Source organism: Olea europaea, unplaced genomic scaffold (genome assembly GCF_002742605.1).
Source record: "Olea europaea var. sylvestris unplaced genomic scaffold, O_europaea_v1 scaffold897, whole genome shotgun sequence".
Classification (NCBI taxonomy): Eukaryota; Viridiplantae; Streptophyta; class Magnoliopsida; order Lamiales; family Oleaceae; genus Olea; species Olea europaea.
Window position 1 is genome coordinate 141,388 of NW_019267442.1, and position 15,070 is coordinate 156,457.

The 15,070-nt window shown below is 32.5% G+C and overlaps 1 protein-coding gene across 1 annotated transcript; it reads left to right on the forward strand.

Moving 5' to 3' along the window:
* Positions 1-772: 772 nt before the first annotated feature.
* Positions 773-1,567, forward strand: LOC111392185 (ethylene-responsive transcription factor RAP2-4-like). Its single transcript, XM_023017457.1, has one exon. The coding sequence runs from the start codon at positions 773-775 to the stop codon at positions 1,565-1,567; it is 795 nt and encodes a 264-aa protein (XP_022873225.1).
* Positions 1,568-15,070: the final 13,503 nt, after the last annotated feature.

The window sequence follows — 15,070 nt, forward strand, 5'->3', positions numbered from 1 at the left end:
TATGGAAAATGACATTAATTCCAAGTGAATACATAGTCGGAAAATGACGAAACTAGTTACTCCATAAGTTTACATAACCGAAACATAATATAACATGATCGGGTTACACAAATCGTGGGGGATGGTTTTGTTGAATCACCTCACTAAATCGTGTTCGGAATTTTCATCATAAAATGTTAACCTAAAAGTTATCCTATTACAGAAGTAGCTCAATTCTCTTGTCAAAACTATATTTACTGAACAAATACATTATTTATTTCACTTGTACACTCAACATGTCGTGAGTCAATTTCAATTTTTGATCACATGCCTCAGTCCTCACACAAATATGAGGACATTTATTAACAAATCTCCATGTTAAAGCATCTTTCTACAAATTAAACTATTGTAGATCAAAATTATTTATGTAGTTTAATTCCCTCTTTGAGAACTAAAAGTACATATTTGGCAAAATACAAGTTTTAACTGTCAGTTGTTGGCCAACTAACCAGAATCCATTTTTTTTTTTATTTACTAGGCATCCTTGTATTTTATGTAATAATGCCAATCGATTAATTTTTTAATCAGAGTTTTCCAGGAGCCAAGCCAACTTGGTTAAGCTTAATGGGACACGACCAGCCTCATTCTTTGAATTGGCTTTATATAAATGCAGTGACAGATCGCGAAACCTCTCTATATAACCTGCTTGAATTGTAATATACTTGTTTCAGTCGATCCGATTTGAAATTTCACTTCAACGGATAAACCTCTGGACCGAACCCCCAAAAAAAAAATGTCTGGACGTGATATAGCGGAAACCACCACTACTATGGCGGTGCCTGCCACCATGGGTTTGCGAAAACTGCCACGTAGATTTGTTGGTGTGAGACAAAGGCCTTCAGGCAGATGGGTTGCTGAGATCAAAGACTCATATCGAGGAGTAAGATTATGGCTTGGAACTTATGATACACCTGAAGAAGCTGCTCTAGCCTATGATGAAGCGGCACGTGTTCTTCGCGGAGAAAATGCTCGTACAAACTTTGCTACAGTTGATTCTAGTCCAATTCATTCCGATTCGAACAGGATTAATGGGCTAAGTTTTTCTTCTTCCAAAGCTAAATTAAGCAAGAATTTGCAAGCTATAATGGCTAGAAACTCTGCAGAAACCAAGGCAAATAAGAATAGAGTAAGTGACCATTTCACTTTTTCTAGTATCTTTCACTTAAGGGGCTATGATCAATATCGAAGTTATGCTGATATGAACAAAATAAAGAAAGTTGTGCAACCAAGTGTACTTGTGCCTCCTCATGTTGTTATTAATGAACCCTCTTCTCGGGGAAGCTCGACCGTGTCAGAGTATAGCAACGAATGGGGTTTTTGGCAGCAGGGTTTGAACTTCAATGCGTTGGATATTAGTGACATTTACTTGGGACAACAAGGTTTCGGAAATCGAATGATGGGGTGGATTAGTAGCCCGGAGGTGATGAGTGGTGGTGGAGAGGAGGAATCAAGGGTTAAGAGGCTCAAAGTTTCTTCTTCTGTTGTGGTTCCACCAACTTTTAGTGAATCACTGAGCCACGGTGATTAGCGAAAACTATTAGGCATATTTTTGTTACGGCAAAATTGATAATTCTGGACAGGAAAATGGACAAACATCTTATATTGCCTATACTATAATCTTACAAAAATGCTGAATAAACAGGGATTAAAAACATCGAAAAAAAAATAGGGTGATTAGGGTGATTTGGCAGCATGTGATTGAGTGTTTTTATGTGGTTTTTTTTTTTTTTCCATGAAAACTTGGCAATATGAATATTATTGAACTTTGAGTTGATATTTGAATGTTGTTTTGTTGAATCACTTAATTTATACTTTTATTCGAATCAAATCACTAGCCTAACTTCATGAGTTTGTCAAAAAGGAAAATGACAGAGATATACACAAATAATCATGTTTCAATTCCAGTCCCAATTACTGAAACAAAATTATAAATTTCGATGAGTGTGACAAAATTGAAATTCAGGCACTCACTTAAAATGGAGGCAGAACTTCAATAATCTCTAGAATTTCACACTCATTTTAATAAACTTAGGATCGGCAACCTAATTTTTTTACCACCTTGTTGAGTCTACCAATGAATAAGAAGGACCAATAATGCATTCAAGTCCAAGACCACATAAGTATTGATATGTTTCGCTCTTTCACGTTTTTCATTGGAATTGCACAACTTTTATTAGCTTCTATAAAATTTGTTTCGTTTTCTGTTAAGTTATTAGTTGACATCTAGTTTTTATGTAACCAACTTTCTGTTTCTTAGAATTTGGGTGTGACTCGAATTCTTTGTTAAAAATAATTGGTGATTCTAATTTAAGTGCACATTAAGAAAAAATTTATTTGAAATGATTTTGGAATCCTATTCGAAGTCTGTTTGACAAATTCTAGTTGAAATTCTATTTACAAGTCTTATTGAGAGTTGGAATTTGAGTTGGACTTAAAGAGATCAAACTACAGAAATATTTGGACTTTTAGGGCTTGGATTATTCTCTATAAAAATGTGGCTATTCTCTACAATTTATTTGGGTTGTTTAACCTCATTATTGGTTAGATAAGTCACAATACAAAATCTTTGTATTCTTTCTCAATATTATAATAAAATCTTCATCTTCTACAAATTATTTTCTTTCTTGTATTCTTGTGATCATCTACTTCATATAATTGTCTTAATCTCTTATCTTTTCATAACAAATTGATATCGAAACTATTCCACTTTCAATAAAATGATTTCTAGGCCCAATTTATAACACTGTTGTATAGCTATTTAGCTTGTAATTTCTAGTCTATTGAATGAAATGAGGTACTTCACGATTTTTCCATTTCTATGTTCAATACGTCATCAGAGCAAAGAGTTTGATGTATTCCTCTCCTCCATTGATTCAATTGTAGTTCTTTGTTATTAAGCTTGTTTTTCTATTGCTTTCTTTTTCATCCTTCTCTATATTTGGTTTGATCTTTGTTCTAAGCTTCGAATGGAGTAGTAGCAATCTGTAAACATTTCTAATGCGAGGTCATCTTCGAGCAAGTCCACCATTGATGAACCTTCTAGTCCCTACGTTCTTTGCCATTCTAATAGTCTAGGCTTAGTCCATGTTTCTTAGCAACTCACAGGAGATAACTATGCCTCTTGGAGTTGAGCAATGACAATAGCTTTGTCAATGAAGAATAAACTTATATGTATTGATAGATCCATAATCAAACCTGAAGGTATTGATTCAGATATACTTAATTTTTAGATTCAAAACAATAACAAAATCATCTCTTGAATTTTGAATTCTGTATCCAAAGAGATTTTTGCTAGTGTGATTTTTGCCACTTCAGCTCATGAAATCTACACTGATCTTAAGGATATGTTTCAATAGAAAAATGGACCACATATTTTTCAGTTAAAATGAGAATTGATGAACCTTGTTTAGGATCAAAGTACCGTCAGCGTTTATATTCTAAACTCAAGACCATTTGGAAAGAATTAAAGAATTAACCAATCATCACCAAATGGAATTCTTGATGTCCTTTCTCATAGGACTGCATGACTCATTTTCTCAAATCAGATGACAACTCCTTATAGATCCTTTGCCTCCTATCAATTAGGTGTTTGCCTTGATATCTCAAGAAAATCATCAAAGGAAAATAGATAAATAGATTACTTCTGATATCGATTCTAGTGGAGCTATGGCTTTTGCCTTTAAGATAATAAGAAGAAAGACAGACCATTTTACAATCCCTATAATTATCATGGTCATGATATTAATAGATGATACAGGATGAATCTCCACCGAGTTATAAACCAAAATAGAGGGACAATTCCAACAATTCTTCTAGTTCTAATTCAGTGAATCGAATTTCTACTTCCTCTTTTTCTTAGAATGAAGACAAGCAGCATGATCAGCAACTAGATGTTGAGAATTTTGTTCAAAATTTGAGCTCTAATCAGTATCAAACACTGATGATCATCATTACAACACAACTACTTCATATTCTATAAGTATATGTTTCTCAGTGTCAGTTCACCCTCTTTTTTCTTCTAATGCTTTTTGGATTGTAGACTTAGGTGCTATTAGGCATATCTATTTCCACTACTGCTGTTTTCATATCAATGAGAGAAATTGAAAACTCTACTGTCACTTTACCAAATCACACAAAAATTCTAGTTATGTTGTGTTGTGATGTCAGATTAATCTCTACTCTCGATCTTCGAAGTGTTCTATTTGTGAAACAATTCAAGTTCAACTTGTTATCCGTTAGTGCTCTAACATGCAGCTCTTAGCTTACTATTAGTTTCTTTCCTGATCACTTTATTATTTAGGAAGCCAACACCAAAAGGATGATTGGCATGGATGATCGTGTGCAGATCTATATGTGTTTCATATAAAATTTCTAAATTCCATTTCCAATGCTTATGTAAATAATATTTCAGTTCATGTTTGGCATAACAGACTTGACCATATTTCTTTTAAAAGGATGGATAGTTTGAAATCTCAATTGTTGTTTGATCTTACCAAAATCAATAAATGTGTTCCTTGTTATATTTACCCTTCTACTAAACAAAAAGGGCTATTGTTTGAGTCTAATAATCATCTTTGAAGCTGTCATTTTGACATTGGGCATTTTGGCATTTGGGGACCCTATCATGTTCCTTCTTATACATGACATAGGTTCATTTTAACCTTGGTTGATGATTATTCTAGATTCACCTGGGTTTACCTATTAGAACACAAATATGATGCAGCAATAGTTGTTTGAAAGTTCTTAAATATGGTGGCAACTTAATTTAATGCTCAAATAAAAAGTTCAGGTCGGACAATGCTCCAGAATTGATTTTTTTGCTGAAAAGGGAGTTTTACATCAGTTTAGTTATGTAGAGAGGACACAACAAAACTCGATTGTGAAGAGCAAAAATCAGCCTCTTCTTAATATGACGAGGGCTTTATATTTTCAATCTCAGGTTTCTATCAAGTTTTGGACCGATTATGTCTTAACAGTTACCTTCTTGATCAACAAAACTCCTTCACCTCTATTGAAACAGAAAACCCCATATAAAGTCCTATATAACAATTCTACAGATTATTCTTACCTCAGAATTTTTTAGGTATTTGGCCTTTGCATCTAATTTGACTACTCATAAGACTAAGTTTCAACAAAGGTGTGTGTGTTTTTGGGCTATCCACTTATAGTCAAGGTTACAAGCTGTATGATGTTCTTTCCAAGCAGATGTTTATATCACACGATGTATTTTTCCATGAAGAGGTTTCTTTTTATATTGTTGCTGAGGCAGAGCAGGTTGTTGATCCATTTCCTGATGTGGTCTGACCTGTTCCTTCATTGATTCCTCATCAGGATACTTGTGATGAACCCTCTGACTATGAATCTCTTTACTCCTGATGATAAAGTTCATTATTCTAACCGGGCAGAGCTGCCATCTCCTGAGTTATATTCTCTTGATGTGGTTCCAATTTTGAGAAAGTCATGAAAGGTTGTTAAGCCTTCCGTTTATCTCAAACACTTTCACTGTAACTCGATTGCTCAGTGTTCCATTCCTTCTATTAGTTCTTATTATCACATTGGGAACTCTGTTTCTTAGATAGCCTTGTCCCTCCACAGATAGTTTGTGTTTAATGTTTTTTCTCAGTTTGAACCACAGTTCTTTCATCAAGCTATCAAGTATTTATTCTCAATGGCATATAGCTATGAAACTTGAGTTGGAGGCTATGGGACTAAAAAACAGTTTGTATGTTGTCTCATTGTCACTACGAAATCATTTAATTGGCTGTCGATGATTTATAAGATCAAGTACCAATCAAATGGTTCGGTCAAAAGACAAAAAGCGTGTCTTGTAGCAAAAGGTTACACACAACAAGGTCTCGATTATTTTGACACTTTCTCTCCAGTGGCAAAAACAGTCATCATTATAGTCTTGTTGGCTCTTGCGGTATGTCAAAAGATGCACTTAGTGTAGCTAGATGTTAATGCATTTTTAAAGGATCTAGGATGTTTAAAGTATTTTTTCGGGATTAAAATTGCTTAATCTAGCTCAAGCATAATATCTCTAAGAAAGCACTAGTGTAAGCATGTTGCTACTCCTATGGATCCTAAAGTCACTCTCAGATTTCATGAAGGGGATCTCTTACCTGATGCTTTTCATTACAGAAGACATATTGGTTGATTGATTTGTGTGACCCTTTATGCTATTCACAAACTAAGTCAATTCCTCTCACAGCCTAGGTTTCAACATCTCAAAGCATTGCATCATCTTCTTTCTTATTCGAAGAATAACCCGGGCCAAGGCTTGTTCTTTTAAGCATCATATCTCTCGGTTTAAGGGATTTGTCAAACTCTGTACTTGCTGTCAAACTCAAAGCAATTTCAGATGCTGATTGGGATCTTTAGTTGGCATAATAAAGTCCATAAAAATGTTTTTTTCATTTTTATTGGCGACTCTTTGGTATCTTGGAAAGCCAAGCACTAGCTACTATGCTCGTTCATCTACTGAAGCAGAGTATCCAGCACTTGCTGCGACTATTAGTGAACTTCTCTCGATCAAATAGTTGTTATAGGATTTTCAGATCCAAATATCCTCTCTCACTCTTCTTTTTTTGCCAGAATCAAGCTGCCATTCAAATTGCTTCTGATTCCACTTTCATGAGTGGACTAAACAAATAGAAGTAGCTCTAGAAGCATGTGTAAAAGCTCGTAATGAAGGATGTGATCTTGCTTCAATATCTTTTTGTTGGTTTGAAAGAACGGATCCAAGATCAACAAGGGGCTGGATCAAATATTCAATCAAATTGATTGTCATTTCATTCATGACAAGGTTGTAGAGGAATAATAAATCTTCTTTCAATTTGTTTTCAATATTAGCCTGTCGATGTCATCACCAAACCTATCCTTCTTTGATCTTCTTTCATTATTAGCCAAGATTCCTATAAAGTATATTTACGGTACATCTTGAAAGGGAGTATTAGCTTGTATATAGTTTGTTTTTCGCTTTCTCTTAAGTTGTTAGCTGGCAGCTGGCTATTATGCAACTGACTTTCAATTGTATAGCTATTTATAGCTTTTTTGCTTGTATTTTTGAGTTGGTTGAATGAATTGAGAATCTTCTCGGTTTCTCCATTTCTATGTTCAATAACTTTTGTAAATGATAGAAAAATCAAATGTCTTATTAACAATTTCAAAATACTATAATTTTCTGCAAGTTAACATATATAATTAAATATGCATGCATGCCCTCTAGGTTGCTCAAGGGCTGATTCTCTCTAGTAAAGGCAACTGGTTAGAATATTATATAACTTAATGTTTTCCACATATACTACAAGAATGAAATTACATTGCTTACACATGCAAACAAGAATTTCAGTATTCATGTAACAAATGTAATTTATGTTTTAAGGGTGATTATTTAATCATCCAGTGGGTAGTTGTATTTATTTATATACATTAAATGTGTGTGTATGTTAAAGCTTAAAGACTTGTTAGAATAAGACATTTCTACTTTAGGAGAATATTGATGATCTCATTATTTTGGCATGCAGTATGTGGACACAAAGATTGATGGAGAAAGTACTAGTTGGCAATATAAATATAAATAAATAACTATTTTCTTTCTAATATTAATTATGGTACCAAAACAAACATGTTCGAAGTTCAATTATCTTTATAACACATCCATGAAAATCAACATTTTTGGATTTTAAAAAGGAAAAATTGAAATTGCTTGATCTACACATCGAGTAGCTTAAACTTTTATTATGATAGATTGAAACCAAATCGTATTGTTAAATCGAGAACTATAGAGGAGTTCAAACAAAGTCTAGTGTCCACTAGACTTGGGGGTTGATAATCTATAATGCTTTTAAGGAGATTGAACCATTCCACTTAATATATTGATATTTAAAATGAAATCACGATCAAAATAAGACCCAAAATAAATAATAAAGTACAAAATGAATTCTCAGCTAAAGTCAGTTGTGCACACATAAGGTTATGGTATTCGATATAGTCTCAAGTCGGTTGTGCCCATGAAAGGCAATGACCCCAAATGAAGTAGAAGCCATGAAATTTAATGGAGTATGTGATACTTATTCTTTTAAGAAAGACAGACATATAAATTATTGGTTGAGAGGCCGCAGAGATGTAGTATTTCATCATATTTAGAAAAATATAAACAAAGTGAAATATTGTATAAAATGGAAAATTGAGTTTTATAAGGAAATTGAGTTGCGTCTATTTAGCCCTTCTTTGAACTTCATTTTTGTCAAAAAAAAAAAAAAAAAAAAAAAAAAAAAAATTTGAATAGTGTACTGATAGGAAATATGTGATAAAAAATAAAGAAAAGTTTTAGATTTATGTCTAATATTATTTTATTGAAAAATGTGTCGTTGAAATGAGATCAAAATACTGTTCAAAAATTCATTTTCTTTCAGAAAATGGGGCTCAAACAAGGGCTTAATAACTAATTAACCTTAGGAGATGCATCGCCCAAAAAAACTCCTTGGATTATCTAACCACATCCTTATTCGTGTTTCTTTCATAAATATAATCAAATATTAGGTCTTTGTCGTGAAACAAACATTTAAGTATAGTCTGATAGTCATAAATAGAATTTTATTGACCGGTCATCCAAGTTCCAACTAAAAACAAATTCATCAAGAAGCATGGGTGGTTATACATAAATGCTATTACTAATGTTGTCATCCAAGAAAAAATGATGTTGAATGCTCCAAGCCGGATTTTCATGTCGGATGAACATTGACACACTTTAGCAGGGCCAAAAACCTTAAAAGGGTGTAGGTACGAACTACAAAGGTCGGATGAATGTTTCGTACTAAATTATCAAGGTCAGAAACGACTATAAAGAGCCTTATAAAGTAATAAGATAAAATAAAAATGTCCATCATTTTTTACTAAGTGATTTGTCCAGCTATGACGGCGGCACCACCCCCAATCCACCTATAGGAAGGTTGATTGGACAGCCTACGATGTAGATCATCGTCGGACAATTGCATTATCCTAATCAATCAATCATAAATTTCCAGATCCACCGCTGCATGCCACCAAGGAAGGGCCATTATAGCTTGACATGGGTTGGTTCTTTTAGTTCCTTCTGCCTATAAAGGGTTTTCTTTCTCAAGCTCGTACCAATAATTTGTTCCAAGCTCACGAAAAATCATGTAAAACTAAATTTATCCCGAAATTCTGGTGAAGTTGAAAAGTGTAATGCCATTTTTCAACATCAAAAGTTTAGAAATAGGCTTAAGCCCCTTGGACAACCAGGGGGTTGTCACACAGGCTTGGTCCTTAGAAATAAGAGGGCCCTCTTATGTAGTTACCCATTTTTTCTTGCAAAACTCCCTAAAATGTTACCCCATATTCTTATTTTCCCAATCTTTTTCCACCTACCTTCCTGAAAATTGAGCAATAGTCAAGGTTCAAGAAGCCATAAAAGCACTAGGACAAGGAATGATGTAGAAATTCCCACCAATTACCAAAAGGCATTATGCTAGTGAAACTTGAGCTTGAACACATAGTCGGACCTCAGCAGAGGCTCAAGAGGCCGCTGCTTCAGACATGGCTCTTTACGGAACCCAAAAAAACTCTTTAGGAAGCCAAAAAACAGAAAGGAAAAAAATTATGTTTTTGTTTATAAAAAGCCACTTTTTGTCAAACCAAATTAAATGGGATCTTACTGTATGTACATCAAAATTTACATAATAGAATACATAATGCCACATGACACACTACCATTTGTCTAAACACAATCATTTTTTTCATACAATAATTTCCCTTCACATCATATTATGCAATCCATCATCTATATGTTTTTAAATACAAGTAGCAAAATCCAATTAAATTACTTATAGGCCAAAAATTAAAGCCTCACAAGTAGGGATGATGACGGGACGAGTATGGGATAAGTTGATCATTCCCACCTCCCTCCCATCTTGTATTTTTGTCACCTTGCCCCGTCCACATGCCCGATTAGAGTAGGACAAGACAGGTCCCCTACCTCATTTATCGCCCCGTTTATTTTTTGTTTTTATGTTTACTTTTATTTCTTTATGTCTTTAGTTAGAAAAATATTAAATTTTTCAACTTATTAAGAGTAGCTTATGTTCTTTTTTAAAATGATAATAAATCTTTTATTTGTGTTCGACAGAAAATTTAGATTTGAAGTTAACTTTAAGTGGGGCAAGAACTATATTTCTCGTACCCGCTTTGGAGCAATTATCTCCACCCCATACCCGCCCCTGCCCCCGTTTACTTGGTTAGACATGTAATCTCTATCCCATTCAAGGAGGGACCCACAAATATCAGGTTGAATGGATTTTTTTGGTCATCCCCATCACAGGCCCTACATATCCTTAATCTCTTATCAACCCAATTAAAATCTTAAAGGTCCATCCACAATTTTCTAACCAATTGCATTTATCCCAAGGGTAATTATATTACCAATACAAAATTTATTTCCTACACCACATTATAGTCACACCACAATTAAAATATATTTTCAATAAATACATCACAACAAATTTACAATTATAATCATAATCCAATAAAAACTATATATATATATATATAGTCAAATGAAAGATGTTCGAATAGAAGTTGCTATTCTCAAAACTCAAGATTTAAAACAAAAGTCAAAAATCTCTTCTTCCTCTTCATCTTCTAGTTATTCTAATCAAGAATTTATTGCTTTAAATCCTCAATCTGAAGAAGAAATGATTATATATATATATATGGTGTATTTATCATCACAATAGCCTTTATAATTGCTTTTAACGAGATTTTAATTGTAACATTATGTTGGATTTTTTAAAGTAAATTCAAATCATTTGCAGGAAGATTCCATGTTTTACTTCCCATTATCGTCTCTCTTTTTTCTCAATTTTTTACGGTTTTTGTTTCTTATAGATGGAGAGAAATTCATATACCTGCATATAAAAAAATGCAAGGAAACTGACATATCTCCTACACAATAATCTACAGAAGTTGAAACATAAATTTATAATTTTACATGCTTGTTTTAAAATCATAATAAATCTGTTTGACTCAACAAAAAATAAGATCCTTAATTTTCAAACTTGATAAATAAATTGAAAAAATGAATTAATTTACAGTGAGAAAAAAAATTATTTTGCCGCCGTGAAGGAAGGCAAAAGTCGCCTAAAAAAGTTAAGAGAGCGTTAAAAAAAATGAAGAAATTAATTTGCTGAACGATAACGTACTCTAAGGCCATTACAAATATATTGATCTTTAGTTCTAATATTTTATGCCATTAGACAATTATACATCATCTACTTTACTTTGTTGTTCAGTACAAATTTTTTAAAAATTTATTGATATTTGTTTAGAAAATCGAGAAATTGGTAGAATAATTGTTATAGAAAGCCACATATTATCCGTACTAGATAGAAATGGAGATGACACTTCCTTACTGATCAAGAAGCAAATCACTGAGCGTTATATCTCTCAGTGTGGGAGTTTCTTGATAAAAGATCCTGACGATTATAAGAAAAAGCAAAAAGACACAAAAATTATAAGAAAAAATAAAGATAATCATAGTAAGATTTCCTTTCTATGAGAAAAAGTTTTCATTTAAGATTTTGTTATTTTAGTAGACTTTTTGGTAGATTTTTTCATCACTTTCACTTAAAGACTTTTTCTTATGAATTTAATTAAGCATAAGACTTTTTACTAACTAGAATTTAGTTAGCATAAGACTTTTTCCTTCTAAAATTTAATTCGCAAGACTTTTTCTTACTACAAAATTTTCTCACCTTAATTAATATCTACGTAAAGAAAATTTCAAAAGAATTTTTCTTATTTGTCATTTTCTTACAAGACCTTCTTTTCTTACTTGTCATTTTTTTACAAGACTTTCTTCACAAAAAGGCATGAGATTTTCATGAAGTATACGTGGTCGACTGCCTAGGCATACCCAGCCTTTCAAGGTCAAATGAAATAGTGTGACCAAGGGTGGAGTTGGGTGCACCCGAAAAAAAAGGAAAAAATAAAATAAATTTTACCTTAAAATGAAATTGGACTTGGGGGACATACCCGAGCATGACCCACGCATAAATCCTGCATTGGAGGTTGATCGTAGGGACGAAAACGTTGTAGATCAGTTAAAAGTCGCATAGCCAACATAGGGACCAAACAAAAAGGAGTAGCAGATAAGTATCTCAGTAGTCTTTCTTCTTAAAATGTATTTTGTTCGATTTGCTAATTGAGAAGCTAAACATTTCCTAGCTCATGACTTGTGATGCGGAAGTGACTCGGTAGACCTTTTGGATAAATACACATCTTAGATGAAACTCCAAGGAAAAGTGATGTCATAATGTGTAAAATACTCCCATTAACATTTGAGGATAGATCACAAAGATGGTTAAAATGTTATCACAACGACCTATCATAAGTTTGAATGACCTGGCCAACAATCGAAAATCGAAAATCAAAATAATTTTTTTTGAAATCAATGTCACTTTGACTACATTCTTTTCAAAGGAATTTCTGTGTATTTTATACTCAAAATCTGCAAATAATCAACATAATTCCTAAATTCTGCCATGCATGTAAGAAACTTCGAAATTTTGATTTAAATAGTTCAAGTTTTGCTTGATTGTTCATTAATAAACTATACATTCCATAATTATTTAGTAAAATGAAATCAACAATTAGCTAATGTCACAAATTTTGGAGCATGTTCCGTCAGGGACGGATCCAGGATTGGATCCAAGATCGGACTAAAAAATTTCAAACCGGGCTAATACATGGAAAACAAAAAAAAAAACTTACACATAAAAAATTAGTTTTTTACCAAAATAAAAAAAATAAAAAAACCTTTAAAAAAAACTCTTGGGCCTAAGGGGGGGGGGGCTACAGCCCAACCCAGCCCCCCTAAAACAGTCTGTGTTCCGTTATATTTGAACCATTGCTAAATTTTTTATTTAGCGTACTTGCACATAATTTTCATGATTTTTTTGCTTTGTTTTGGAGATTTGATGATAATTTTATCAATTAAATGTCGTGCAACATTCTACTAATTAAAAGGTCAAAAATCTTGTCACAAATTTGACCATTAAATGTTATGATGAAAAATAATCATAAAAATGAATACAAGGGGTTCGTGAAAAAATAAATATAAATTAAGATTCTACATTAGAAAGTGACATGTTGTGACAATTTTATGAATTTGTCATTTTTTTAATGAGATGTATGTCACTTTTATTTATTTTTGTGAAGGATTTGAGAGAAATCAAACGGGGGATAAGAAAGTTGATGGAGCAGGTTTGAAATCGAAGGTACATGTCATGTCTTAAATAATATGTTTCCTAACATCTTTTTTAGTAGATAAATTTGATTTCTCTTATTATTTGTCACATTTTTGGTATTTATCACTTTTTTGAATTTTAATAGATTGACTTCTTTTATTGTTTGTCACTATTATACTTTTGAATGTGTTTCTTAACAAAGTTGATATATGCTATATTTTTTTAATTTTTGTCAATTTTTTGAATTTATGAAATAACACTAGAAAATATATCTAACTTAATTCATGTACCTTTTTCAAGTTTCTGTCACTTTTTATTTATTATTTTATGAAGGATATTGAGAGAAGTCAAATTTTTAGAGTAGAATGTGGTTGCTGCTGATTCGAAGACGAGGGTACGTGTAGTGTTTTTTATTTTTAATTTTATTATTTTTTATTCATGTGATGACCTTTTGCCCCCGTTTGGCCCCCATTTTTTCAAATTAAAATGGATGGAATAGTATTTTTTTGGAGAATGAGTGGTTGAAAAGAAATAAAAATTTTTTTATTTATGTGTAATATTATTTTATAAAAAAAATGTGTCATTGACAATAGGAGGGAGAAAAATGAAATTTAACTTAATGGGGGCCAAATGGGAGTTTTATGTATGTTTATCACTTTTTAAAAGATGATTATCATTTTAATTTATTTTTTGTCTAGGATGGGATAGAGAATGTAGAAAGTGACGTACTCTTATACATTTTGATTAAAAGGTCACGTATTGTGTAATTTAAATTTTTGTAATAGAACATCTTTTGCTTAACCTTATTAGAGCTTTTTAATTGATATGTATATTTAACTCTCTACTTTTCTATATTGGACTAGTTTTATGTCAGTGCAATGCACGAAAATGCGTTTATTTTAGGGTAATGTTAGTGCATTTTGTGTTAAAGATTGACAAAAGATATGTGCGTTGAATGAGATTGTGGGGGAGCAAAGGGACTATTTCACTGATCTATAAGGAAGTTAGAGAAAAGAACAAAATGTAATTAAATTGCAATCATCCAAGTTCTCACGTATTCTCACACAATTTTCAATAGAAGATTTATACAATATCATCCACCAAAAAGTAGGACGACATGAAGTCCTCTCGCTATAGTACTATCAATTATACCTAGATCAATCTATTCAATACCTAATAATGTAGTCTACAATGCATCTTATATGATGGAGAATGAGTCAACTTATGGCCTTTCAGATTCTAACATAAATTCAAAAAAATTAAAAAAATGTTGAATAGATCTTGTGTAGCACGTATAACTCTCGCTAGATTTAGACTATCATTAACACGTCCTTCTTGAGAGAGAAACTCAACCCATAAGGTCCAATTATTCATTTAAAAATGATTACACCGAAGAAAAAAGCACAAATTATTCAATCAACATATAATCTGTGAAAAACAAACAAGAGCACTCACAATATTTGTTCGGCTCGACAAACACGTTTTTCAATTAGCTTAGTGACCTCCCTCCCCCCTGCCAAACTGGTTCACTCTCATGCAATATCAAAAGAGAGACACTAGTGAGTTAGACAACTGCACTAAGGATCATATTCTAAACATGTTGTAATAGCTAAATTTAGTGCGATTGTACAGAAATAATATACACCCTATCCTCGAGTCAGTCAAAAACACTTTTGGAGGCTTATATCTCATGCCTCATGCAACTAAGGTGTTTGCTCATTTGTCTAGCCTTTTAATTTTATGACTAGCTTTAGCCTTTTTGA

Bases quoted from the DNA above. Each gene is read 5' to 3' on its own strand.
- LOC111392185 (XM_023017457.1), top strand. From the start codon at position 773: ATGTCTGGACGTGATATAGCGGAAACCACCACTACTATGGCGGTGCCT.